This window comes from Nesoenas mayeri (genome assembly GCF_963082525.1).
Source record: "Nesoenas mayeri genome assembly, chromosome: 6".
In the NCBI taxonomy this organism is placed as follows: Eukaryota; Metazoa; Chordata; class Aves; order Columbiformes; family Columbidae; genus Nesoenas; species Nesoenas mayeri.
Window position 1 is genome coordinate 17176568 of NC_137545.1, and position 24235 is coordinate 17200802.

The 24235-nt window shown below is 38.4% G+C and overlaps 3 protein-coding genes across 8 annotated transcripts; 2 read left to right on the plus strand and 1 right to left on the minus strand.

Moving 5' to 3' along the window:
- Positions 1–367: 367 nt before the first annotated feature.
- ORMDL1 (ORMDL sphingolipid biosynthesis regulator 1) lies at positions 368–7702 on the plus strand. Of its 2 annotated transcripts, none has more exons than XM_080347190.1 (4): positions 368–537; positions 2216–2396; positions 4649–4800; positions 6279–7702. In XM_080347190.1, exons 2-4 carry the CDS (start codon positions 2223–2225, stop codon positions 6412–6414), a joined length of 462 nt encoding a protein of 153 aa, XP_080203316.1. In that variant the 5' UTR covers positions 368–537; positions 2216–2222; the 3' UTR covers positions 6415–7702. The 2 variants fall into 2 exon arrangements, with proteins under 2 accessions (XP_080203316.1, XP_080203315.1); XM_080347189.1 differs by lacking the exon at positions 368–537 and adding an exon at positions 802–934.
- A 434-nt stretch (positions 7703–8136) lies between these two features.
- On the plus strand, positions 8137–14298 carry OSGEPL1 (O-sialoglycoprotein endopeptidase like 1). Of its 5 annotated transcripts, none has more exons than XM_080346869.1 (7): positions 8137–8461; positions 9092–9479; positions 10372–10576; positions 10661–10809; positions 11321–11451; positions 11598–11669; positions 12242–14298. In XM_080346869.1, exons 1-7 carry the CDS (start codon positions 8250–8252, stop codon positions 12279–12281), a joined length of 1197 nt encoding a protein of 398 aa, XP_080202995.1. In that variant the 5' UTR covers positions 8137–8249; the 3' UTR covers positions 12282–14298. The 5 variants fall into 5 exon arrangements, with proteins under 5 accessions (XP_080202995.1, XP_080202994.1, XP_080202996.1 ...); XM_080346868.1 differs by having other exon boundaries at positions 12764–14298; XM_080346872.1 differs by having other exon boundaries at positions 8427–8461; positions 9097–9479; positions 12764–14298.
- A 3332-nt stretch (positions 14299–17630) lies between these two features.
- On the minus strand, positions 17631–23812 carry ASNSD1 (asparagine synthetase domain containing 1). The gene is made up of 4 exons (XM_080346867.1): positions 23737–23812; positions 21264–22838; positions 19472–19653; positions 17631–18382 (listed from the first exon to the last, which is right to left on the minus strand). The coding sequence occupies exons 2-4, from the start codon at positions 22743–22745 to the stop codon at positions 18124–18126; spliced, it is 1923 nt and encodes a 640-aa protein (XP_080202993.1). The 5' UTR covers positions 22746–22838; positions 23737–23812; the 3' UTR covers positions 17631–18123.
- Positions 23813–24235: the final 423 nt, after the last annotated feature.

Below are 24235 nucleotides of genomic sequence, written 5' to 3' on the forward strand. Positions count from 1 at the left end.
GAGGAGAGGCGCGCGCTTCCCGCCGCGGCCAGCCGGCCTCGCGCCCCGCAAGGCCCAGGCCCGGCCCGGAGCTGCAGCGCTTCCCGCCGCGGTGCCGCCAGCAGCCCGGGGGAAGCAGCGTCCCCGCTAAGGCCTGAGGGGAGGCGGCGGTGCCGGCCTACCCCACAGCGGGCGGGCGCGCAGGCAGGCAGCTGCCGCGCACCACCCCTCCGCCATTACCGAGTGCCCGCCCCCGCGAGGCCCCGGGGCTGCGCTACCTGCGCGTCCGCGATGCCGCCGTTCCCGCCGCTGCTGTGGGCGGTGCGGTTGGCCCGGCCCCTCCCCTGCCCTGCCCGGCTCAGCTCAGCCCACGAGCCGGTCGGCGGGCTCCACCTGCGGCCGGCGGCTCCAGCTCAGCTCTTGTTCCTCAGCGACCGCGGCCACAGCGGGACCGGTGACGCTCGGGCCGGCGGGTCTGCGGAAAGGTGGCGCGGCGCGGCGCTGGGGAGGCCGACGGAGGGACGTCCGGGTTGAGCCGCCGCTGTCGCCTGCGCGCCGGTACTTGCCAGCAGGCCCGGGGCCAGGCCCTGCCCTGAGGGGAGCGGCGGGGCCCGGGGCGGCGGGAGGGGCGTCTGCCGGGGAGGGGGTCAGCCAGAAAGTGTCCCGGGGAGCCCGCGCGGTGCGGGGCCGGGAAGGGAAGGGAGGGAAAGGAAAGGAAAGGAAGCGGCTCTCCGCGGAGGCCCCGACCTGCGCCGGGTGTGGGGGTACAACCGTTCCGGGGTGGGAGGGGACAGGCAGGGGCCCCGCGACCTGAGAGGAGGTGCCCGTCTGATTAAGACACGAAACAGGAGGGAAAATAGGAAGAGATGGTAAATTATGTGGAGAGGTCTGTCTGGGTACTCACCTGCGGGGCGGCATCCGGGGAGAGAGGCACAAGCGCGCTTTGCAGTCTCAGGTAATATGTTCCCTTCATGTGCACGTCTTAATATACTTTGCATAAGTATTTATTAAAGTCAGCATTGCCCCAGTTCAGTTTCAGGTTCATCATATCTATTTTTATTCTACAGCCTCCTGTTAATAGGGCAAAATGCTCAGGTATTAACAGCGCTTTATAGCAATAAGCAAATACAAGAAATAAACTTCCTACCAGAAGCAAACTATTTTTGCTGGTTAAACAATGCTTTGTAGACTGGTTTAGAATGAAGTTTAAAAGTCTCCAGCCCTATAAATGGATATAAATAGTCTTACAGATCACTGATTGTTAAAAATTTTAGTACAACAGGATGAGAGTATCACCTTGAGGAGGTTCTGTCGATCTCCTGAAGAAAACAGGATTATGAAATCGTTCTGTGCATCTTTGCATTGTGTCTGTGACTTAGAAAACTTGTGAACCTGTTGGCTAATTTCAGCCAGATTTGACAGACAGAAAGGTCTGTCTGAAAACTAACAGGTGGGGGGAGGAGGAAAACCTGGAATCTGTGCTCTGCTGCAAGAAAAGGAGGCATGAATTAGTCCTTATTTGTTCTTTCTAGAAGTAGGTGGCTTGGCAATTGGTATATGCAGAATTGATCAGCCATTACACAAATGAGAAACAGAAAGTAAATTGTCCGATATGGAAAGTGGAAAAGAACTGTGGATATTGTTGTGGATGGAGAAAGGAATTTAGATGACAAAAGTTAGAAAGCTTTGTCTCTTACGGGTTTGCTACTGCAGCTTCTAACAGCACAGCAGACTTTTTTTTTTTTTAATGTCCCTTCTGTAGCATCATACCTTGAAGATCTTGTGGTACATCATTCTTCTTCCAAGTAGCAAGTTCTTTTCCCAAGTAGCAAGTGATAGGACAAGAGGAAATGGCCTCAAGTTGTGTCAGGGGAGGTTTAGATTGGATATTAGGAAAAAATTCTTCACAGAATGGGTTGTCAGGCATTGGAACAGGCTGCCCAGGGCAGTGGTGGAGTCACCATCCCTGGAGGGGGTCAAAAAGGTGTTTAGATGAGGTTCTTAGGGATGTAGTTTAGTGATAGAGTTAGGTTATGGTTGGACTTGGTGATCTTGAGGGTCTCTTCCAACCGAAATGATTCTAATGAAATGACCCTAATTTTATGATCTTCACTTGTGCTCTGTGTTGCTTCTAGGCCTGCTTATATGAAACAGCCTTTTCCCAAATTCGAAAATTGCGTATTTAAGTACTTCTCCATAACAGTAGTCTCAATCTTCAACCACTTCTGTTTTATAGGGTAAAAATGAATGTAGGAGTTGCGCACAGCGAGGTAAATCCAAACACGCGGGTGATGAACAGTCGGGGAATGTGGCTGACCTACGCGCTCGGAGTCAGCATGCTGCACGTTGTCTTGCTCAGCATTCCCTTCTTCAGTGTCCCTGTTGCTTGGACTTTAACAAATGTGATTCACAACCTGGTAAGTAACCTCTCTTGTAATAAAACTTGAAAAGCTGTTAATACATATTTATTTGTAGTAGCAGGAGAAGAGTGAAATAGCCAGGCTGTAGGCATAATGACATCCAGCTAGCCAGAACACCACCTCTGCTTGGCTTATCCGCTATGAAATGCCTTGGCTCCTTTGAGGAAGAGGAATCATACATAATCCCTTTGGGTTTAAACACAAAAGATGTTAAATAGTCCTTACACATTTTATATATTCTTTTCAAAGTCATTTAATCTAGAATCTTGCAAATGTAAAATCATTATGCGAACCGACTTTTACATTGTTTTGTATATACTGGAGAGCTGTGTTGAATCCATAAAATATATTACATTTTTAATGCTTGGATATTGTCTACTAATGTTTCTACATAAGTCTGTTAGTATCCCAAAGTGTTTAATTTCAGCACTTTACCTGTTTCCTTGGACAAAAACATTTGTGATCTTTTTCTTCTTGCTTTGCTTTCTGATCAAGCTAGATAAATTTTAGCTTAAGATGACTTCAGAGTACAACTTTGTCACTATACATGACATAAGAAATATCTTGTTTGAAAGCAGTGGGGAAAAACTGGACTACCTTGACCCAAGCCCTGAAACCATTTGTTGTTTAGTGGGTTGTGATTTGCGTGATGACTTCTGTATGCAGAAGGATTTGGAAGCTGAAGACTGTAAGAATCTTTCTGCCTCTTCTCCCCAAGATGCCATAATTTTGTTGTAATCATTTAAAGTAATGCAATATGTATATTGAACCTACCAAGCTTAGAGAAAAGAGAGTCATAATGGAGTAATTTACATTAAACTTGAGGTTTGATAACTCAGCCTTCTAAGATAAATAGCAAAGAAGTCTTGACAAAAAGATAGCTTCTTCCTTATTTAGGAAAATGATAGTTCACTTTGAAGACTGAGGTTAGGTAATATCATCTGGAATCCTGTAAAAATAAATTGTTTTTTAATTTGAGCTTTTATTTTTATAGGTAGGTTTAAAACTAATAGTGGGATTGTATAGTTTTAAAACTAATAGTGGGATCATAAGCATCATTGGACTATTTTGTACGTTATCTTGCACAGCATCAGGCATACCTGACTTTGGGAGATGTTGGTAGAGATGAGTACTGCTAAATATTTCCCAAATGCCTTACAGAATTCATTGCAAGTAGATATAATGACAACAGCGATGAGAGTATGCACTGGCAAGTGGTTTTCTAGTGCAACACTAGAAGATGAGTATAAACTGTACATTTGGATATTTCAGCATTTAAATGGTACTTTTTTCGAAACAAATCCTTGAATGACTTGACAAGTAAAAAAATCTTGGATTTCCACTAATGGAAATCTCTTAGGTGACTTTGAAAGCATTATGATGGTCCTTTCTGCAAGTACCAGTGTAGTAAGCTTTTAGATCTGTCCTAAAAGTGCCTTTTTGCTTGTTAGTCAAAACTGAGACACTGCAAACATCATGAATTGAAAAATGAATTAAGCAAATTAATTTTCTTAGGTTAATAAGCCTCCAGTCAGGGAGGTGTTTCAAAAAAAGTGAAAGATGACGTGAAGTGACTTGTTCAACTTTCACCTCCTTTGTAGGAACTCAGAAGAAATGTGATTTTTCTATATAAAGCTCTCTACTACAATTTCTTCATGTGCGTAAGAAATTAATTAAAGAAAGAAAACAGCAGTCCTTGATATTTTCTGATAGAGACTCTTGCTTGGAATTCGGGTGCTCTCTTTGACAAAAAACAAATGTTTGTTAAAACTGGAAGAGGGTGGACTCCCCTGTCTGATTGATCTTTGGGCCCAAACTGATCTTTCAGACCAGACCAGATGTGGCAGAAACAGCAGCAAAGAGCAGTCCGGTGTGGTTAAGAAGCAGCGAAGAACGGGACAGATGGTGCCAGCAGATTGCTGGGAGTCAGCTTCTGAGCATTTGAAGCTACTGGGAGGCTGAGAAAGCTTTCAAAAGTTCTTGTAATATTGCCAGGATTCACAGGGGTTTTTGTTTTTTTTCCTTTGTGATGATTTTACCTTATAACTCATTTCAGACTTTATGCAAATCACTTCTTGTCTCTTCCTTCCTCTTCTATAGTTTGCTATTACAGGCTTGCAGCCCTTCTGGGTGAGAATTCATTTACTTTTTTTTTTTTGCAGTGCATTGAACAATGTAAAAATTATAAAAATAACCCAAACAAACCAACAGCTAAAAGTGCCATTGTATTCACTTTTTGTTTTTCCCAGGGAATGTATGTGTTTTTGCATGCGGTAAAGGGAACTCCTTTTGAAACACCTGATCAGGGGAAAGCTAGGCTGCTAACACACTGGGAACAACTGGATTATGGAGTACAATTTACATCTTCAAGAAAATTCTTCACAATCTCTCCTATAATTCTGTGAGTTCAAAACCGTATTATGGATTAATTGAATTGTAAAACTATGATTTCAAAAGCTGCAACCAAATGAGTTGCAGTTGACATTGAAAAAGTGTTTTCTCTCTTTTTCTTGCTTGTTTGTTCCTGTGTCACACACGTAGGGATTTACAGGCCATATAATCAACAGTTTTTATTCCTGGAGCTTTCAACATGCTCACATACTGAAGTCAAAATTTGTAAACAAGTTATTAATGGGGCAGGTTTTAAAGATAAAAAACGTTATGAGGAAAACTTACTGTTAATTTTTGAACTTCTTTAAGAGATTGTGAAGTCATAAATATTGAGAATCTAAACTAATTGCCTGTAGTGCATGCACATGACAGCATTTATTAACCATTTTGCAACTTGTGAGTTCAGAGCAGTGTGACAGTCCTCTCTGAGTGGGTCTGAGATTTTGCGTGTCAGTTTTGCTTTGTACAGATTGTTTTCTTTATGTACTAGTTCTGTAAAAAGATGAGAAATTCTGCACGGCCTGTCTCTTGACAAAAGTATGGTTGTGTAACTAAAGGAAATCAGATAACATATTTAATATCCAACTCTAATAAGACTTTTTTTCTCTTAAGGAAGTTGTCCACTTGCATGGCAGGGTTAGGGGGGAAGGGAAGATCCTGCATCACGTTTACAATGTACACAAAGGATAGATACTGAAAAAATACATATAAGTCCTAAAAAAAACCCCCGCTCTTTCTTCAAAGATAGCTTCCCACTTTCCAGTGGGAATTTTGTATTCATAACACTTGCACATAGCTCTCTTTATACACTGATAATGCATAAGTAGTTGAATAAACATCTCTGTTATGCTGGGGGAAAAAATATGTGATAGCTGCATTTGTTTGACTAGTTTTTTCAAAGAACAATATGAAATTATTGGCTCAAAGCATAAGGAAGTTGTTTTTCTGAGACACGTCTCCTTATTCTTCCCCTTGTGCAGGTTGTGGACTAGCTTAAAAGAAAAATGTTCTGGGAACATCAGCTAGATGGGAAGAGTTTTAAAATCATGCCAATCACAGATGTGCTCAGCATAAATGATTTTTGCACTGAAAAATGTCAAGTGTTTTGTCACTGAGCTTGCCAGGGTAGCAGAACTGCAAGTATTTTGGTAACAGATCAAACAGCATTTAAAACCTGTATCACAAATCAGGCTTGTAGCTGCAGAAGTCAGAGATTTGAAGTTGAGGGGTAGGGAGAAATGCAGGATGAAAATACCAGCTGAGACTTGCTTTTTAGCACCTTGGGAGGTATGGGAAGAAGATATTTAGTCCATAATTTTACTATCTGTATTCTTGAGTCTCAGGTGAGATATTTAAAACAGGGGTAAGAATGGTTGTTAATCAGCAAAATATGACTGGTTACTAAAGCACCTTTTTTGACTATGTTTTGTTGGTTTATTTTTTAGATAAGAGTGTTGGCAGTTAAGCTTGCTCCCTTTGCTCCCGCAGGTACTTCCTGGCGAGTTTCTACACCAAGTATGATCCGACACACTTTATCCTCAACACAACCTCTCTCCTGACCGTGCTTATCCCCAAGATGCCGCAGTTGCATGGCGTTCGGATCTTTGGCATCAATAAATATTAAGCAGAAGGTCTGACACAGACTGCACCTGATGTGGCTACTGGTGCTCCCCAGGTGAAGGGAACAAGTAGTCTGCTGTGCCGTGTAGCTAATTGTATTCGGTGAGAGATGCTTTTACATCTGAAATACGATTCCTATTTCCTGCAGCCTTGTCTGGGACAAAAGTTAAGTTTATAAGAAGCTACCTTCAAATACTTAAATGTGAATTGGAAACCTCTAGAATGAAGATTTCCATGAAGAGCTGGGCAGGCCCAGCTCTAAAGTGTTCAGACTGTATGCCTGGCTGATGGAAATAAGGAAGATGTGAGTAACAGTTGAAATGGAGAGTAATGTTTCACAAATACCCAGTGAACCATAACCTGAATGGTAACTTTACATACAAATCCAGGATCCTCAACGCCAAGGACTGGTGGGGCCACGTTCTTAGATAAAGTGAAAGTAGCTGGTTTCTGCTGAATGGATTGTAGGTGGTTGTGCTTGTCATTGCATTGTAAAAGTTTGCCTCACAGTACCAACTGTGACAGCTGGCATAAACTGATGGTGTGATTCATGCCTTATCTGTTTTTGTGATTTTATTTGTCACAGAGATTGAGGAAAGTCCTCAACTGTCAGCTCAGGGGATTTCTACATCAGCTTGATAGCTCGGTTTATGTACTCTTTTACAAATCACTACTGTTGTGTTTATTCCATTTTGCTTAACAGGATACTGACTTTTCTATGGCTAAATGGGACATCCTGAAAAACTGGAATTGCTTTTAAGATGTGGATTTTTGAGGATTTTCTCTGATACTTGACTGATGGGTTATTTTCGGTAGTTCAGAGGCCTGTAGTGGTGGGGGAAAGGCTTGCTGCCATTGTAAGAGGAGCAGCTTCATGGTAGAGCAACAATGTCAGAACACATAAGAGAAACTGCATAGGTCGTAAGTTAGAATAGCAGCCAAACTAGAAGTAGGTGAATAGGTAAATCACATGGACTAACTGTATGCATTTGTGGAAAAAGGTGTAGGTAATTTGCATGTCTTGGAAACATGGATGAATGCTGTGTTTTAGGGGTACTGTGTAATACCAAGTAATGCTGTATATAATCAACTGTAGAGTGAAAATGGTACATCTAGAGCTCTGAGCACTTATTTCTGTCTTGAAAAAAGGATGAATTTTGCAGTCTGCCATACATCTGCCAGCCAAAACAGGCTCAGCTTTAACAGAAATCTCCAGCTAAAGCTTGATTTACATTGTGGTTGCAGTGACATTGAGCTGGAAAAAACCAAAATAAATTAAAAATAAAAAAATAGCCCCCAGTGGCATATTTCTTTTCTTGCTAAGAGAATTTTCTGGCTTATTTACTTGATTCATAAAGATGCTGTTAAAAAAAAAATTAACGAGCTATGAACTTTGTTTTTAGCAGCTGGACGTAACGAACCGTGTTACTTGTACGGAAGTGTTAACTGCGTAGTAGTTGAATTCCTGCGCACGTCGCTGTGTTGTGCAGCAGTGCCGCGGGTGTCACCGGCACGGCCCGGGGTAGCGCCGGGACCCCGCTGGCGGGCCAGGCTCCCTCGGGCGGGGTACGAGGGCCCTGACTCCCGGATTGAACCCCCTCGCTCCGGAGGGATCTGTCGGGCGGGGCGCCGTGCGATGGCAGCCGCTCCTCGCTCCGCGCTTGCGCGGCCCCGCCCCGGAGCCGCTGCTGCCCCGGACGGGCCCGGAGCCGCCGGGCTGCCGAGGGGGACAGTGAGCGGCTGGGGCTGCGGCCGCCGAGCCCAGAGACAGCACCGCTGCCAGCGAACCTGCACCCGCACTGCGGGTCTTTTCTAGACATAACTGTCTGATTTTAAACAATGAACAGCGTTGCCAAAAGCCTTCTGGAATCAGTGAAACATGGCCGAGCTGCGTGGCTGAGAAGCAGCTCGGCTCACTCTGGGAAACAGCATCTTGGGAAACTAGTCCTGGGAATAGAGACGAGCTGCGATGACACCGGCGCTGCTGTGGTGGACGATGCCGGCAACATTCTGGGAGAAGCGCTGCACTCTCAGAAGAAAGTCCACTTACAGTAAGAATATACTTCTCTCGGGGCTTTCACCTTACTAATGATTTTATTGTTATTCTTGTAATATCATCAGTATAAAAATCTTCTTCATGAAACTCAGTAAGAAGTGGGTAGGTGTAACGACCAATCTCTTGGGCCACACCATCTCCCACTTGAGATACTACTAAGGGTGAGGAAAGAAATGCTATGCATTTAATAAGTTTCCTCCAGTATTTTTTTTCAAACAGAGACAGATTACTTATCTAGCTTGAATTACAGATGAAGCCATTTTTACTGTTAAAACCACCAAATGCTTCTATTTTTTTTTTCAAGGGAAAATCAAATATAGGCATTAGCGGCTAAGTCCATGAACTGGCAAGTGAGGGGTTGTGAATATTAAGTTAGAGACATTATTTTGGAACAGTGTTGAGATACTTCTAGAGGTATGTGTACCAAAAAAAGGGCAAGTTACATCCCTTTCCGACCTCCCAGTGATAATTATGTTCTCTTCAGTGCAGAGGTGCCCTTTACACAGCATTTGAGAATGTACTAAGGAAACAGGCAAGATATGACAAGGTTAAGAGGTATTTAAAACCTATTTTTGTCCTATTCAGTCTGTTACAAAATACAAATGTAATTCTTTGTTTTTACTAGAGCAGGTGGAATAATTCCTGTGGTGGCACAGCAGCTTCACAGAGAAAACATTGAGCGAGTTGTAAAAGAGGCGCTTCACATCAGTGGAGTTTCTGTACGTGAACTTGCAGCTGTCGCAACTACGGTAAAGCCAGGACTTGCGCTAAGCCTGGGAGTGGGCCTGCAGTACAGCCTGAACCTGGTGAAGGAGCACCAAAAGCCGTTCATCCCCATCCACCACATGGAGGCTCACGCGCTGACCGTCAGACTCACCCATCCTGTGCAATTCCCCTTCTTAGTTCTTTTACTCTCTGGAGGTCACTGCATCTTGGCAGTAGCACAAGGGGTTTCAGATTTCCTTCTGCTTGGACAGTCTCTGGATATAGCGCCGGGGGACATGCTGGATAAGGTAATATTTCCTTACATAAGTGATTCTAAGTGGTTTTATTTCTTGTAGTCATACTACATAATGGTAGTATTATTATCAACCTGAGGACAGCAATATGGTGCAATATGATCTTTACTTAAATTTTTCTTTTGTCTATTTTGAAATACCATAGATTTAATACACAAGAGGCTGTTAAAAGTCTATACATACTATCAATTGCAACACACGTAAATTAATTACACTTTTAGAAAACAGATGACATAACCAAGACTGGTCTTGGAAGTTCAATTGACACCCATTATACAAACAAGCTGCATCAATTTCAGAAGACTGATAGTGATATTTTAGAGGATGCTGTTAGGTTTAAGACAATACATACTAAAACATGTCTTAATGTGTATATTTTTTGGTGTGTTTTGGGTTTTTTTTTGTACAGTTTGAAAAGCCTGGTTTGGCTCTCAGTTTTCTGGATCACTGAGTACAATCTGCAGCATTGTTCACTTGCAGTTTTGTTCTCAAACACAAGCAGAATTTTTAAACAGTATTTATGTGTAATAAAAAGTGGGGAGCAGAGTCAGAAAGAGGATTGTTGAAAGCTGAAAACAACTTTGTTCCTGTTTATCTGGTAATACAGTATGGCAGGCTGTGTTTGTTCCCTATAGCATAAAAATTGGGTAATTAATGTTTCCTTCAAAAATTCCTTGACCCTCACATGTGCCCATATGGTTCTAGGAAAAAAAAAAATAATCCAGCTGGCACGCATCTTGTTGTTATTGTGCCCTGTTTATAATTTCACGTTGGATTGGATTTTGTGGTGCCTAATTTGACTCCATAGACTACAATACAGTGATGCAGTTACAAAGGGAATTAATTTAGCTCTCTGTTCCAAGTCTGTTGTTTATTATCTCCTTAGGTAGCCAGAAGACTGTCTTTAAGAAAGCATGTGGAGTGCCACAGCATGGCTGGCGGGAAAGCAATAGAGCACTTGGCTCAGTCAGGAAACCGGCACCAGCACACGTTCAGACTTCCCATGCAACAGTATCGGAACTGTGATTTTTCTTTTTCTGGACTTCAGTGCCTTGTCAATAAAGCCATTATACAAAAAGAAAAAGAAGAAGGTATTTTTTAAACAAAGTCAGATCTAAACCGTGTTTTTGATGACCAATTCTCGGGAAAACCCATTTGACCATACATTTTTATAGGTATTCAAGAAGGTGAGATCCTATCCTGTGTTAAGGATATTGCTGCTGCTGTACAGCATGCGGTGGCTGTTCACATTATCCAGCGGACATACCGAGCTATGCTGTTCTGCATAAAAAATAGTATATTATCATCAAAAAATGCTACTTTGGTGAGTATACATTTTTTTTCCTTTTCATATTTGACTGTATAGCATTATTTGAAGATGCAGATGCCTTGTTGTACTTTGTCCCTTGACAAGTGAGGAAGATGTCAGTACTAGAGATTGTTAAAATACCAGATTTAAAGTAATAGTCATATAAATATTTACAATAAAGTCTTTCATAGTTCAGATTTAAGCTAGAAAGAAGTGTTCTTACCATCTAATTTGACCTTCCATAAAAATTTAGGCCACATAGTTTGACCTAGTGCTCCCCAGTGCTTGACAGCTGTTCTAGTTCTGAAATGCTTTTATTCAGACACCTCTTTTAGCATAAGCTCACTTATTGTACTCTTTTCTTAAATGTTTTCATCTTCAAAGATATGTTTTAATCTTCAAATGTATTATTCATTGCTGTCTTCAGAACTTCATCCAATAACCTTTTTGTAAAGAGGATGTTAGTTGAGTGTGACCCATCAGTACTTAGGGGTAACTTTTTTTTTCTGTTGGAAACTGCTGTCAGGTCGTATCAGGAGGAGTCGCAAGTAATCAGTATATACGAAAAGGTCTACAGACTTTGGCAGATGTAAATGATTTTGCTTTTCTGTGTCCTCCTCCAAGACTCTGCACTGATAATGGCGTTATGATTGCATGGTGAGTTGTTTTGTCTTCACATGTGTTTCTATATGTTCTTTAAAAGTTGCAACAGAGTCAAGAACTTCTGTTGGTGGTGACTGAACTGCGTACGCATGTTCAGATAGTTATGACATCGATTTTTACACAATTGCTTTCTTGCTCAGGAATGGTATTGAACGGTTACGTGCAGGACTTGGTGTTTTACACAGTACCGACGGTGTCCGCTATGAACCAAAGTAAGTGACTCAATTTCTTCGCAGTCTTGTTCTTTGCTTATTCACTATGGCCAATGAAAGTGGAGGGAGGTGTAGACTAAAAAGAGTTGCAGAGGCTGATGAGAAGTGTCTTTGTGGTGCATATAGGCTTCAAAACTTAGCAGCACTTCCTTTTCAATGAAGTTGTGAAATAGAAATTATTGTGTCTGACATTTATGTTTGTTTGGCTCAGAAACTTAAACTACCATACATAATGACAGTTCTTTGTATTTTCCTATCACCCTTATGGTGTGGAAAAACTGGGGCAAGTTAAGCTGTAATACGCTCCCTCGAGCTGCTCAGTCACTGTAGACAAAAATCAAAATGCTCCTAGTCAAACTGTATTCATAATGAGGAATCCATTTAAAAAAAGAAATTGACATATAAAATCTGGTAATACTGGGGTTTTTTTACTGACAATACTGATTTGTTTGTTTGTTTATTTGTAAGGACTTATTAGATAACACTTGTTCTATGGATCCCAGGCTTAAGGCCAAACAAAACCGTAGTATTTTAAAGGTATCAGCTGGTCTTAAACTTGAAATTTTTTTCAGGTTTTTCCCATTTCCAGGAAAACAGACTTGGAAGGTCTGAAGACAACAAAAAATGTTTCTATAACTTCCACATGAAAAATAATAAAATACTCTTCTTCAAAAATAACTTACTTTCTATATCTCAGTGAATAAAACACCAGGCTTTATTTGCTGTATGTAGACTGCGCAAAGAGAGTGAACTTCTAGTGTGTCTTGCATTCACCAGTGAGATGTGAAATAAATCATCAGCTAAAATCAGAATCTAACTAAAACAACGTCTCCAAAAGATGGCTTTGATATCACAACTGTGTTTCCTGAGTTTGGAACGGCTACAAATAAAAAAATAAAAACACCTTTGTAAATGTAAAGATATTTCTAGGTGCAGCTTCAGATGAACCATTTTAAAGGTCACACAGTCCAACAGTGAAGGGAATCTGCAAAAATACTGTGACTCCTGTGCTCAGTGTAAAAAGGGTCTCTGAATCTGCGCGATGTGACAATGTTATTTATTTTTAACAAATACATCATTTTATTACTTCCTAGAGCTCCCCTTGGAATTGATATTTCAAAAAGAGTTGAAGAAGATTCCATCAAGGTTCCAAAACTAAAAAAGAAGATACGATGGTTGGCATCTTAACAAGTAACTTAGTAAATGCAACTATAAGTTGTTCAATAAAACCTGTTATATTTACTGACAGTATTTGGTTTACCAGTGTTGGAAATCACCGGCCAGAGAATGCTCTGTGGTATCAACAAAACTATTCCACTTACTGTTCCACAACTGTCTAAGAGTTCTGGGTACCAAAACGATAACCAAAAACCATCAAAACTGCACTTGCTAATAAATATAAACTTGCTGAAATGATATTTCCATTGTTTACACTTTATAACTTACAAGGTTTATATATTTATAATATATACCACACATAATGAAAAATGGGTTATTTGACCTTGCCTTTTGATAATCAGTATAATACACTTTTACATTGTGATTCATTGCAATGGTATTTACTGGAATAAATACTTAAGCACCTCTTCATTCTGGATGACAAGAAGAGTTTTCTAATTCATAATGCATATGATGTTCAAATTTGCCTCCATTTAAATGCAAACAAGTTGCCTTTTTTTTTTTATAACCCAAGGGCAAGATGTAACAAATTGACAAGGTGTGTACCTTATTTTTTTGCCAATAAATTTTTGAAAGGTTAAATTTCCCCATTGAAGGAAAAAAATTGGAAGAGTAAATAGTATTTGCATTTTGATACGTGGCATTTCTTGAGTCACGTTTTCATGGGATTTCAACTACAAGTAATTTATCTTTTAGTAGTTTATCTGCATCATTAAGTAGCTTATCTTTTTGGTAAAATAATACACCATTTAATAAACTTAACTGTCACATTTCGCAGACCCTGCCCAGCAGTATCTGTACACATCTGGCTCACTGATTTCAACATAGATGAAAGACTGGAATTTGTGAAACTAACAGTAAGCAAAACCTTTTTTCCTCCATATTATACCTCACCTGTCAATTATGCTGGTTTTTAGTGCTGGTCATACCTTTCCTGGGGTCAACAAGCCAGTCAGCCTTGCTGCTCAAAAGTATCTCCCTGCCTGCAAACTCTCTGAACATTGAGGATGAAATCGCTGATAAAATCCAACACAGATTTCCCATTGGGGGAACTGGAGGTCAAGTGGTGCCAGTATGTCCCATGCCCCTCAAAACTACCCTTGTTTGGACCAGAAACCTCCTTGCATGCTACTAAAAATACAATTAACAGACCACTGTTATGTTTCTCTCATATCCACTATGTGTTTGAGTCTATACAGCAAATATAATAATATTTTTTTAATTAAAAATACCTAAAGCTTTTCCAAAAGAAGCACATGGGAGCAATGCCCCAAGTTATTATATAAAAGATTTTCTGATTTAAGTGGTGATACCTTGTAACAAGGAATTGGAAATGCTGTCATGACAAATTTGTGGTCTATCTCAATAAAACACATAAAACAGATTATAAACAGTTGATAAATCTGTGCTCAATGTGTAGTTATTGATGGCCTTCTGATAAACTGTGATTATAGAGCACACAAGGTCTTGAAAGGCTTGCTTCACTGTCTCAGTCTGTACATTATTAAGATTGTGGCTGAAAACAGAGCACAGAAGCAAGCAGTGAAATTGCAGCTTATACCGTTTTGAAAGCAGCTGCTAACTTCTAAAAACCTACTTACAAATACAATCATCTTTGGTTTAAAAAAAATTAACGTAATTCAGTAGACTTGTACACTTAAAGACAATGAAATATAAAATACCAACTAGAAATAATAAGGTAGATTTCTGGAACTATAATGGAATCAAATTTAATATGAATCAACTATATAGTGCTAAAAGAGGCATGTATTTGGTCTTTATTGTAGGAATAACACATAAGAGACAAGAAAGAGAAGGTTGGGCTTTCTTACTGCAGTAAGAGGCTGACTAAAACAATGAAGGTGATACACTGAAGAACTCCCAGTCTATTAAAATGTGTTATAAAACCAGTGTTCAGTTGTTCTTCATTGCAGGAGGGATTAAAATATTTAGCTTAATTTGCAGAAAAGGCTTAAAAAAATGTTAGGAAAAGCTTTCAATTTTAAGGAAGGGAAGTAACAGAGTATGTTACCTATTGAAACGGATTGCTCAGTCACTGCATGCTAGGTATTAAATACTTCATTCTTCACTCAAATCAAGGATGTAAACGAGATGACCTCTGGAGATCCCTGCAGCCCTACACTGCCATAATGTTCACAATATATATGCCTTGTCCTCACTGCATATTAACCTTCTGGATATTATTAAAACCTATAGAATGCAATAATTTCGTATCACCTTAGGAGTCATTTTGTTTTTTAAGTATATTCAGTAGCCGCAACAGTCAAACAGCTATTAAGTTTTAAATGTGAAAATAATTCCATCGTGAAAGTCTATCTTCATGAACTATGTTTAAATAAGTTTTAAAGCTGTTAGTAAAATTGAAAATATTTACTTAGAATTTAATATATCATCTATAGCAAGATGAACAGTTTTCTTACATGAAATAATACAACCACTGCCTCCTATAGGACATTTTGAAGTTTTACAGGGCTCAGATAAGGGGAGAAAAAAAATCCCTCAACCAGTCTCTGCTTGTTTACTATTTAAACCTCAATTTTATAATGCTTTGGTAAGAATATTTTCACATGCTTGAATTTAAAGCATTGAAAAAACACAAGTTACTATTTTGATGAACAATGCTGGTTTTATTTTTTCTACAGAACTTTTGTTCCACTATTTCCAGAAAAAAGTAACTGCATTATACAAAATAAATGGTTGCACGATGTTTAGCCAGCAACCCTGTATGTTGCCAGCAACTGTACTACATGTACAGAATTTTAACTCCTATTTGATAGTATTGTTTAATCTGTTAAAAATAAACAGACTGCAATCAAAATACATTTTTCTCTCTTAAGCTATGAAAATATTTATTCTTCTCAAGCTTTCATAGTACACTTAGCAATTTCAGTTAAGTAAAAGCATATCTGAAATCAGAAAAGACATCTATTATTTCCAGGTTGATACTATGGTACCTATATTACTGTGCACATCCCCTACCTCTTACAATTGAATTCCATGACTGGAATGGGGTAATGTTCCCTACCTGGCATATCCATGTCAAACACATGAGCCTTACAGCCTCATGCATGACAGGCAGCCTGAGAAAACAGTTCCTAAGTCAGCAGTGAGAATTATTTACATCAATACCCAGCTGCTGCATCAATACAGCGACCCACAGAATTGTGGCTTCATCAAGCTTTACCAATGCTCAGCCAACATGGAAGCTGAAGCACAATTTTGATTTCATTTCACATTTAAAAGTGTTCTGCCTCTTTACAGGGATCCTTTGCACACCTCGTGGCAAATTAAACCTCATGAAAATGAGAAGCATCCCTCAGGGAATAGTTTATACCTTCTGAGGTGAATCTGTTTCGAAAATTCCTCAGACTGCTATTGTGCCAGCTAGAAACATCACCTAAAGGAGATGCATTTTTTATGGCAATGCTGTCCTTACGATTAAGGTATCTTGTGCCAGCTTGTAGAGCTCAGTATCAGCAAATGTTCTTACAGCACTTTCCTTTGAAAAAATAAGTACTAAACTGGAGCAAACTTGCTTATTCCTTATCTCTGATGCCAACTTCAGTGTCTTACAATGTCTTCTCATACTTCATTAGCTATAAATACATTTGCATGCATTACACAACAGACAGCAAACTAGAATCGTGACCTTTAATGAAATATCCTTTACTGACAGAGTACCAACTGTGTTCCCTCATGGACATTAAAATACTCATTCTGTGCATATTTAAAATGTTGACATTTGAAATTTAGTCAAAAAAACCCCTCAAAACAGTGGTAGTTCTTTTTCAGTTTTAACTCCACAAGATATAAAAAAATATGAGTTTGTTTGTTTAGTTGGTTTTCTGTTTTAGAAGTAGTAATATGACAACCGCTTAAAACACTAAGGTTATTTTAGTATTTAATATATAAAAGATATAAACATATAAAAATCTGTAAGATGTGATATCTAGAGAATATAAAAATATCAATGTCAGATTTCAATTTAAAGAAATCCATAAATTTACAGTTTTCTAGCATACAGCTGAAAACTTTTACTTAAATTTGAGATTTCCATCTTCTTTTTAAACCTAAATAATCCGGAATCAGAGTTCATTAACCTGAGCTATCTGCAGGAATCTAGAGTACCTATGATTTTTTCCAATTGTTTCTTCAGAAGCTTTTGCTCAAGAATGAACCTCTGCTGCAGTCTGTGTTGTTGTATCTTAATACTATAGTTGCTTGCCATAAAAATGTGTTTGTACCACTTAAATGTAAGCATTATTCTTCAGTTTTAAAAATGTATTTGTCAGATGCACTTTGCTGTTCCATATATAACCTGAAGGTATTTTTATCAATACACTGAGAAATATATGTTAATTAGAAAGTTAGAAGATTCTTTTGTCTCTAACAAGGCAAGGCAACTGATTTTAAACCTTAATTATACAAGCATGGCAAATAATATAAATAAGACTATGTAAAATATTCGAAAAAATATATGCACACGTCTTTAGAGATGTATTTTAAAGAATTCAGAAGCTTGGAGCTCTTGTCATTCTCAGAGAATGCTTCAGAGTACTGAGGATTTTGGAAAGCTAACGACTTAAACACCACAGTGGAAGCTGTGCTCTTTTAGATAGGTGTTAATTTACAGTATTTCAAATCAACTTATAATTTTGCATGAGATCAAATGATCTGTACTTTCCTGAGTAATAATCCCAGCTTCTAGGCATGCCACGTATGAACTACATGCAATATTAGGTATTTTTTAAATAGGAGTGTTTAGTACTTGCCTCCTGAAGAAAAACTCAAGTAGTATTTCCATCTGTTTGAGTTTTCCACATCGGTATCAATATTAAATTCAGAAAACCAGAACTCAAAGAACCCAACACATTTCTCTTTGGGCATATATGCCCCAAACTTCTGCCATGTAATCAACACTGATCAAAATTTGTCCCATTTTTCTATCAATGTAAGCTGGAGGGAGTTGACAAGAATTGTTGTGATGACAATTTGCATCTGAACTGATGGAAGGCTTAAACACCAAATTCCAACAAGGGTCTGTTTCTCAAGTAATTAAAGGGCAAGCAAGATACTTGGAGGGCAGATCTCCAAGAGGCAACAAGGCCCGAGATCCTCGGCGCTTTTTGGCTCTGGCAACCATCACCTGAACCCTCTTTACAAGTGTGTAAATAAATAGACCATTCTAAGAAAACTCCAAAGATTGATTTCATTTGCATATAGGATAAACACAACATCTCAAGATGTAGCTTTATCATTCATCTACTGAAAGTAACTTCAGTCTGCTGCAAGTGTCAGATGCTTTTTCACTGTTTTTCTCTAGTTTTGCAATCCGAGATCCAAACTGTACAGCCCTTTTTGGCAAAATGGTCGAGGCTGTAAGGCCAAGCTCCTTGGCTGCAAGGCGAAGAATCAATTTCTCACCAATTCCTCGAGGTAAAGTCAAGTCAGCTTTTTCTGAGATGGGCAAAGAATTGAGGAATGATACAACATCTTCGTCAAGAAAAGGAAACCTAAAGGAAAGATAAAAGATTTTAAAACTTCATACAAATAGTCTTGGTCTTCCCCTATACCACATATGAAGACTTCAGGGTCTGTGTCAGTTCCTAACTATAGGTGTACCTTAAATGTTAGTGTCACAGCACTGAAGCAAGTCTCCAAAGCAGTTACACTGTCTTGGAGAAAGAAAACTCAGAAGGCTGGAAGTTTTCAAAACTCAAGCAAAGAAAAAAGCATCAGAAGTGTTTGGTGTATACAAAACAATTTTTTAAAAAAATACAATGGAAGAGCAAGACAAATTTTAAAGTAACACTTCTCCAGACAACTTCTAAGTATTTAAAAGTACTGTGTGAAGCTACACTGTAACAGGGAAAAAAATATTTATACAACAAATTCTGACAACATTCTGAATTCCAGGCATTCATACCTAATCACAAACATGATTAACAACATTACCTGTCCACCACTGCAACTGCTAAACTGATCATGTGCAACTAAGCACAGATTTGGAAAAACACTGGCACAAAGATCGTATCAAAAGACCTTTCATGTACCTGAGTATTCTCTGCTACTGGACAACACCTAAGGATTTTTTTGCAGGTTGGTGGTAGCATGGAGAAAGAAAGCACAAATTAAATGATTCTTTAACTATTCTGACTTAACAACCAGGAAATGCAGTGGTATTGATCATGCCTCTATTGCATAGACAGAAATACGTGGCTTCTATGTTACATTGTCATTTCCAAAGTCATTTCCTAGGTGACCACACCAGAAAACTTCAAAGTTGTGCTGAAGACTGTTCCATGTAAAATGTTAAGATGAACTTGATTTTGACAATTTCAACATCTCCTGCTGCTGCTTAAAACTGCCAGATGGAAGTCTAATGTTCAAGTGGCTAAATTTCCTTAAGTACCTCTTCCACAGTACTATGGAGCACTTCTTAAAAAACAAAAAACCCCATAACACAGTACACATTGACAAAACTGCAACAGAACTTACGAGATAATAAAATGCATAGAAGTTTCAAATAAGCTTTCTGTTGGAGTGTTAAAGGAGAATCTAACCAGCAAAACCAGTTTTGCTTCATGTTAAAACAATAATACCTGGCTTCTTTTCCATGATCACCAATAATCCTGTCATCTCTACCAAGATTTCTAGAAGAAATGCGATCCAACTCCATTTCAAGTTCTTTATTCAGCCCCTCTAAGCCATATTTTTTGAAGCAAACACGATGTCGAGAATATCCGGCAAGCTGTTCATCTGCTCCAATTCCTGTAAGCACAACCTAAGAAGGCAGAATAAATATTTTTTAATATCTGTGCAAGCTGATTATATGTAACAGCTCTAAATGTTTAACTACATCTTAAGGAGAATAATAAACATCTTCTAAATACATTAACAATCATGATGGGATGTGCATTACACATTTATAGAGCCTGACAATAAAGTGACTAGCAATTTGAAGTAGGTTCACAATCAGACCTGAAGTACACACAAACATTTCTACCAAGGCAAGGAAAAAACAGGAAAATAACATTGTGTGCATCACAAATATGCCAGTATCTTTGAAGAATGTCTTTGATAGTTTCTATTGCAATAAACAGTACTTGTTAAGCACCAGCCTTTATTTAAAAAAAAAAACATTGCCACATATAATGCAGTATGTCAGAAATTCTAAATAGTCACCTGAATATTCATCAGGATTATTATTAATTTATCAGCTACTGCATTAATAACAACTGCATTACACAAAATAAAAATGTGTCTTATTGTCTGTCTACTCAATTTTAAGTACATAAAATGTTATCCAGGGAAAACCAATACTACACTTGGTCCATTACTGTGCCTTCAACTGCAATTCGCTATAAAAGTGGAAGTCTCTTAACAGTCAAGTCCGTTTTACTAATCTGACACCAGCTAGCAGACAACTGATTTTTTTACCCGTGTACACTAGTAAGTAACTGATGGGAGCATGACAATTTCACTTCAAGTTTTATTAACTCATTACCCATTTCTACATATTCTGGACCTAAGATGAATTTGCATGTTTTGCAAATCTGAGATGCACATCCTTAAGTAGATCAGTCACATAAATCAACTGTGTTCCACAGCTGTCATTTTTAGACAAACTATTGCGTTTGTTGGGGTTTTTGGTGGTGCTGGTTTTTGTGTTTTTAAGATGTAGCAATTAATAGAAAAGTAATAGAAGCCTCAAAAAGCAAAGGCAGCAGTGAGCTGCAAACTCCTGAAATTAAATGGTTTATTCTTCTCTACACAAACTGTCAGGAATTGGGAAGTGAGTAATAAGAATCGAATTCCTGATAAAATAATCTAATTACTAAAAAGATTTTACTTCACATTACATATATAAGTTACAAAAACCCAAATAACTACTTTTTGTAGTTCTGTCATTCAGACTCTATAATTACAAAAGATTCCAAGTAGTCATCTTCTCTACCATTATTAATTGTGATTTTGTCACATAGTGTGCCTAAGTAACAAGCTAGTAATTTTACAGTAGTTGAGATGCTGGCACAAAACAACATTACTTACCATGTCATTAATGTTTATCTCTACATTTGTTAACCTATTGTATAGCAGATACCCACTACTGCAGTTGGAACACCAAAAGTGATAATGATTGTCATTATTTTTTTCCTAGTCACACTGTTGCTCATTCAAGCTTAATGAAAAGCCATACACATTACATGACAAAAGAATGGAAGGCAGTTTTTAACTCCAGAATTACACAAAGATTATCAGTAGAGATCTATTCTATATTCTGCCACTGAATTTCAGAAGCCTTATCAACATTAAAGACTCGTGACAATTTCCTAAACAACAGAACTGCTTTAACATTCACAGGTCAAGCATAATGCACAAAACAATCAGTACCTTTGCAGGACTTTTATATGGTTTCAGTTCTCCCTGGTTATTAATAAAACCTTCTCCTCTGGAAGCAAACCAAATTGCACAGCCAATGCTGTCATCCAAGACTGTATCCAGTGGATAAATTAAGTGCTTAATGCGTTGTTGTCTCATTTTTTTCAGTTCATCTCGTGTAACATTAATTTCCACAAAGTTCCAAGTTCTTGAAGGGTTAATGGCTTCTAATTCTTTCAGTCCTGCCCTACCAGTGATTCTGTCAGGAACAGCAAAGCAAGATAAATGAGCAACAGTTTTAGCATCAAGATCTTTACAACTTTCTTGAGGACAAAGCAAATCCAGCTGTACTTCCTGGCTGGCATGTTCTTTACTGGTACGCTTTTGCTTAGCTTGTTCTTTTATCAAGAAAGCTACATTGAGAAGATCAATTGGTTCTCCTACAGGCACGTGTCTATCAGCAAGAGCTGCAATAACCATCGAATCAATGCCACCAGAAAAGAGCACTGCAATGTGTGCTTTCCTATTAGATGTGTTTGGAATTTCTCTTGTTTTCTGATCTTCATCTCTAAAGAGAGATAAAACCCGTCTCTTCACCGCTTCATTTAAAACATCAATAAACTGATGGACTGTTGTTTTCTTGGATTCTTCTGCAAGAAATCGTTGAAGGGTTTCTACAGAAACCATATGGGTAACATTGTTAATATTAGTGCCTGGACATTCACCTGAAACTTCAGCAATTGTTTTATTTAAGGGGATAACTGGTGCTCTGAGACATAGTTTTGATTCATTCATCATGAGAGGCACGTGGTTCGGTAAGTCTTTTGAAACTTGATCCAGGACTTCAATGAATATTTCTTCTACTGCTTTCTCTGTGCAGCTGTGCTTCCATGGAAACAACGTTAAAGACAAAGATTTTGTTGTTGCACAAGCTTTGAGATCAATTTTGAAAATTCCAGATGCTGGGACTTCCTGCCATTGTTTACCTGGTTCGGAATAAACACTTATAGATGTGAGACAGAAAGCAGCACCAACCTCATTATTGGATTGCCAAAGCAAACTACGACGACCAAAATAATCTCTACCAAACCATAAACTGTGTCTAGATGCTTGATAATAAATAAAAGACCACGGACCCCGAACTGATGAAAAGAGTGACAAAATGTCTGCTTCACTACTGCATAATGCAAGACGATGAAACATTACTGCAGTGTCATTCTCCAAATCTCCTACATGCACTCCATTGAAAATTTCTCCATTCCAAAGGAAAATATTGTTATTGGCATCTTCCAGAGGCTGAGGAGTCATCAGTCCCCTCAAGTGAAGTACATGGCCAGAAAACAGACACTTGTAAGAGAGATCAGACACAGTTTTTATCAACTGTTGGCTACTGTCTGGTCCTCTTCTTCTAAGACAGCAGAGTATGTCTTCATTAATGAAATCATGAATAGCATGCTGGCTACACAAAGTAACAGTGCAACAAATACCACACATTGTGCCTTTGAATTCGGGTGGACTATTTCTTTATTTTAGTCTTTTCTGAATTTTCCATCTCCTGATGTGCCTTCTTTATTTCATCTAAAGTATCTATGCAAGAAAAAAAAAAATCATTAACAATCAATTTCATAAACTGGCAAGTTTATGAGTGACTTTACAAGTAGATAAGAGTATGTCTAAGAAATTAGTAACTCCAGCCATTTGTTCAATTAAAGAGATAAACATGAAATGCTATGTAACAAAAGTCCTATAGTAGTGATGTAACAAAAATATAGCCCACTGTAACTTAATCCTCTTTAATTATACAAAGATTAATTTTTGTTTTCCTCCCAAAGAAAGCCACACAAAATATGTAAGAATTAGGGGAATGACCAACTATTGCCTATATAATTGGTACAATTAACACATTTGTAATAATAAGAAAAGTGAACTATCAGTTAGAATGTCAGCACTATTAATTAACTCAAAGAAAATGAAGTAGAAATTTTCATTCCAGATATTTATACTTCTAAATTTATATACATTTCTAATGTTTGTTCAATTATCAACTCTTTACCATCCATTCTCCTATCTTCATAATCCCACAGATCCATTATTTCAATTATGTGAAGATGTCTAGCTTAGCCTTCAGTTTAAATTGTCATTATTTTCCTCCTACTCATCCCATGCAACTTTTAGACTTAATTTTTTTAAAGGGATAAAGTGCTCTACAGGTTCCTAAAGGGCATGGAGAACGGTGACTCCTTTGTGAGGCAGACATTCTCACTCTTCCTATATCTTCAGCACTTGCTCTTTTATCACATCCATCTATCAAGTGGAAACACTTTTGAATTTATCCAACCCAGAAAAACAAGCACATGTCTGAAGTCCACTTTGCATTTGATATACAGCTGCTGGTTTTTCATTTTAATATACCTTTAAAATCATTAACAGCTACAGAGGCAGCTTTTAAATAATTGTCTGATGAACTTTTATACTGCAAACTTACTTTTGCATTGAGATAGTGTTTCAGTTCGGTCTACAAGGAAGAATATGTTGCTGTTGGGTTGCTGCTTATAAACTTTCTGTAAAACAAAACCAACACTGCATTAAATCAAAGCAACCAACTCTGGCAACCACACTGCAACAGAGCTGATGTACGTCCACCAAGACAGTCCTTAACATTTATGCCAGAAGGGTAAGTTCTGCCCTGACAACACCAACATTTTAATGTCGTACCATCAAAAACATTTCATGATCAACCTATAACTATTCTGTATTTCTCTTTTCCTCATACACGAGGGATCACATTCTATTTTAAAACACATAAACATGGAAAGTAAGAATACTTAACGAAGTCCTCTGATCAACTTAAACATCTAAACAAAATAACGCAGATAAAACATAAAAAGGCAAAAAGACCCAACAATGTACTGTGCTACACTACACAACTGTACAGTCATTTGGAGGACAAATTATTCTGAGACCAACAGACCACATCTGTACAA

Excerpts from the sequence above, each read along its gene's own strand:
- ORMDL1 (XM_080347189.1), top strand. The coding sequence starts at position 846 with ATGGTAAATTATGTGGAGAGGTCTGTCTGGGTACTCACCTGCGGGGCG. Across the intron at positions 2,397-4,648 it reads CAAATGTGATTCACAACCTG|GGAATGTATGTGTTTTTGCA; the intron begins GTAAGTAACCTC and ends TGTTTTTCCCAG. Across the intron at positions 4,801-6,278 it reads ACAATCTCTCCTATAATTCT|GTACTTCCTGGCGAGTTTCT; the intron begins GTGAGTTCAAAA and ends TTGCTCCCGCAG.
- OSGEPL1 (XM_080346868.1), top strand. The coding sequence starts at position 8,250 with ATGAACAGCGTTGCCAAAAGCCTTCTGGAATCAGTGAAACATGGCCGA. Across the intron at positions 10,810-11,320 it reads CATCAAAAAATGCTACTTTG|GTCGTATCAGGAGGAGTCGC; the intron begins GTGAGTATACAT and ends AACTGCTGTCAG. Across the intron at positions 11,452-11,597 it reads AATGGCGTTATGATTGCATG|GAATGGTATTGAACGGTTAC; the intron begins GTGAGTTGTTTT and ends TTTCTTGCTCAG.
- ASNSD1 (XM_080346867.1), bottom strand. The coding sequence starts at position 22,745 with ATGTGTGGTATTTGTTGCACTGTTACTTTGTGTAGCCAGCATGCTATT. Across the intron at positions 19,654-21,263 it reads CATATAAAAGTCCTGCAAAG|GTTGTGCTTACAGGAATTGG; the intron begins GTACTGATTGTT and ends CTGCCTTCTTAG. Across the intron at positions 18,383-19,471 it reads GATCATGGAAAAGAAGCCAG|GTTTCCTTTTCTTGACGAAG; the intron begins GTATTATTGTTT and ends TCTTTCCTTTAG.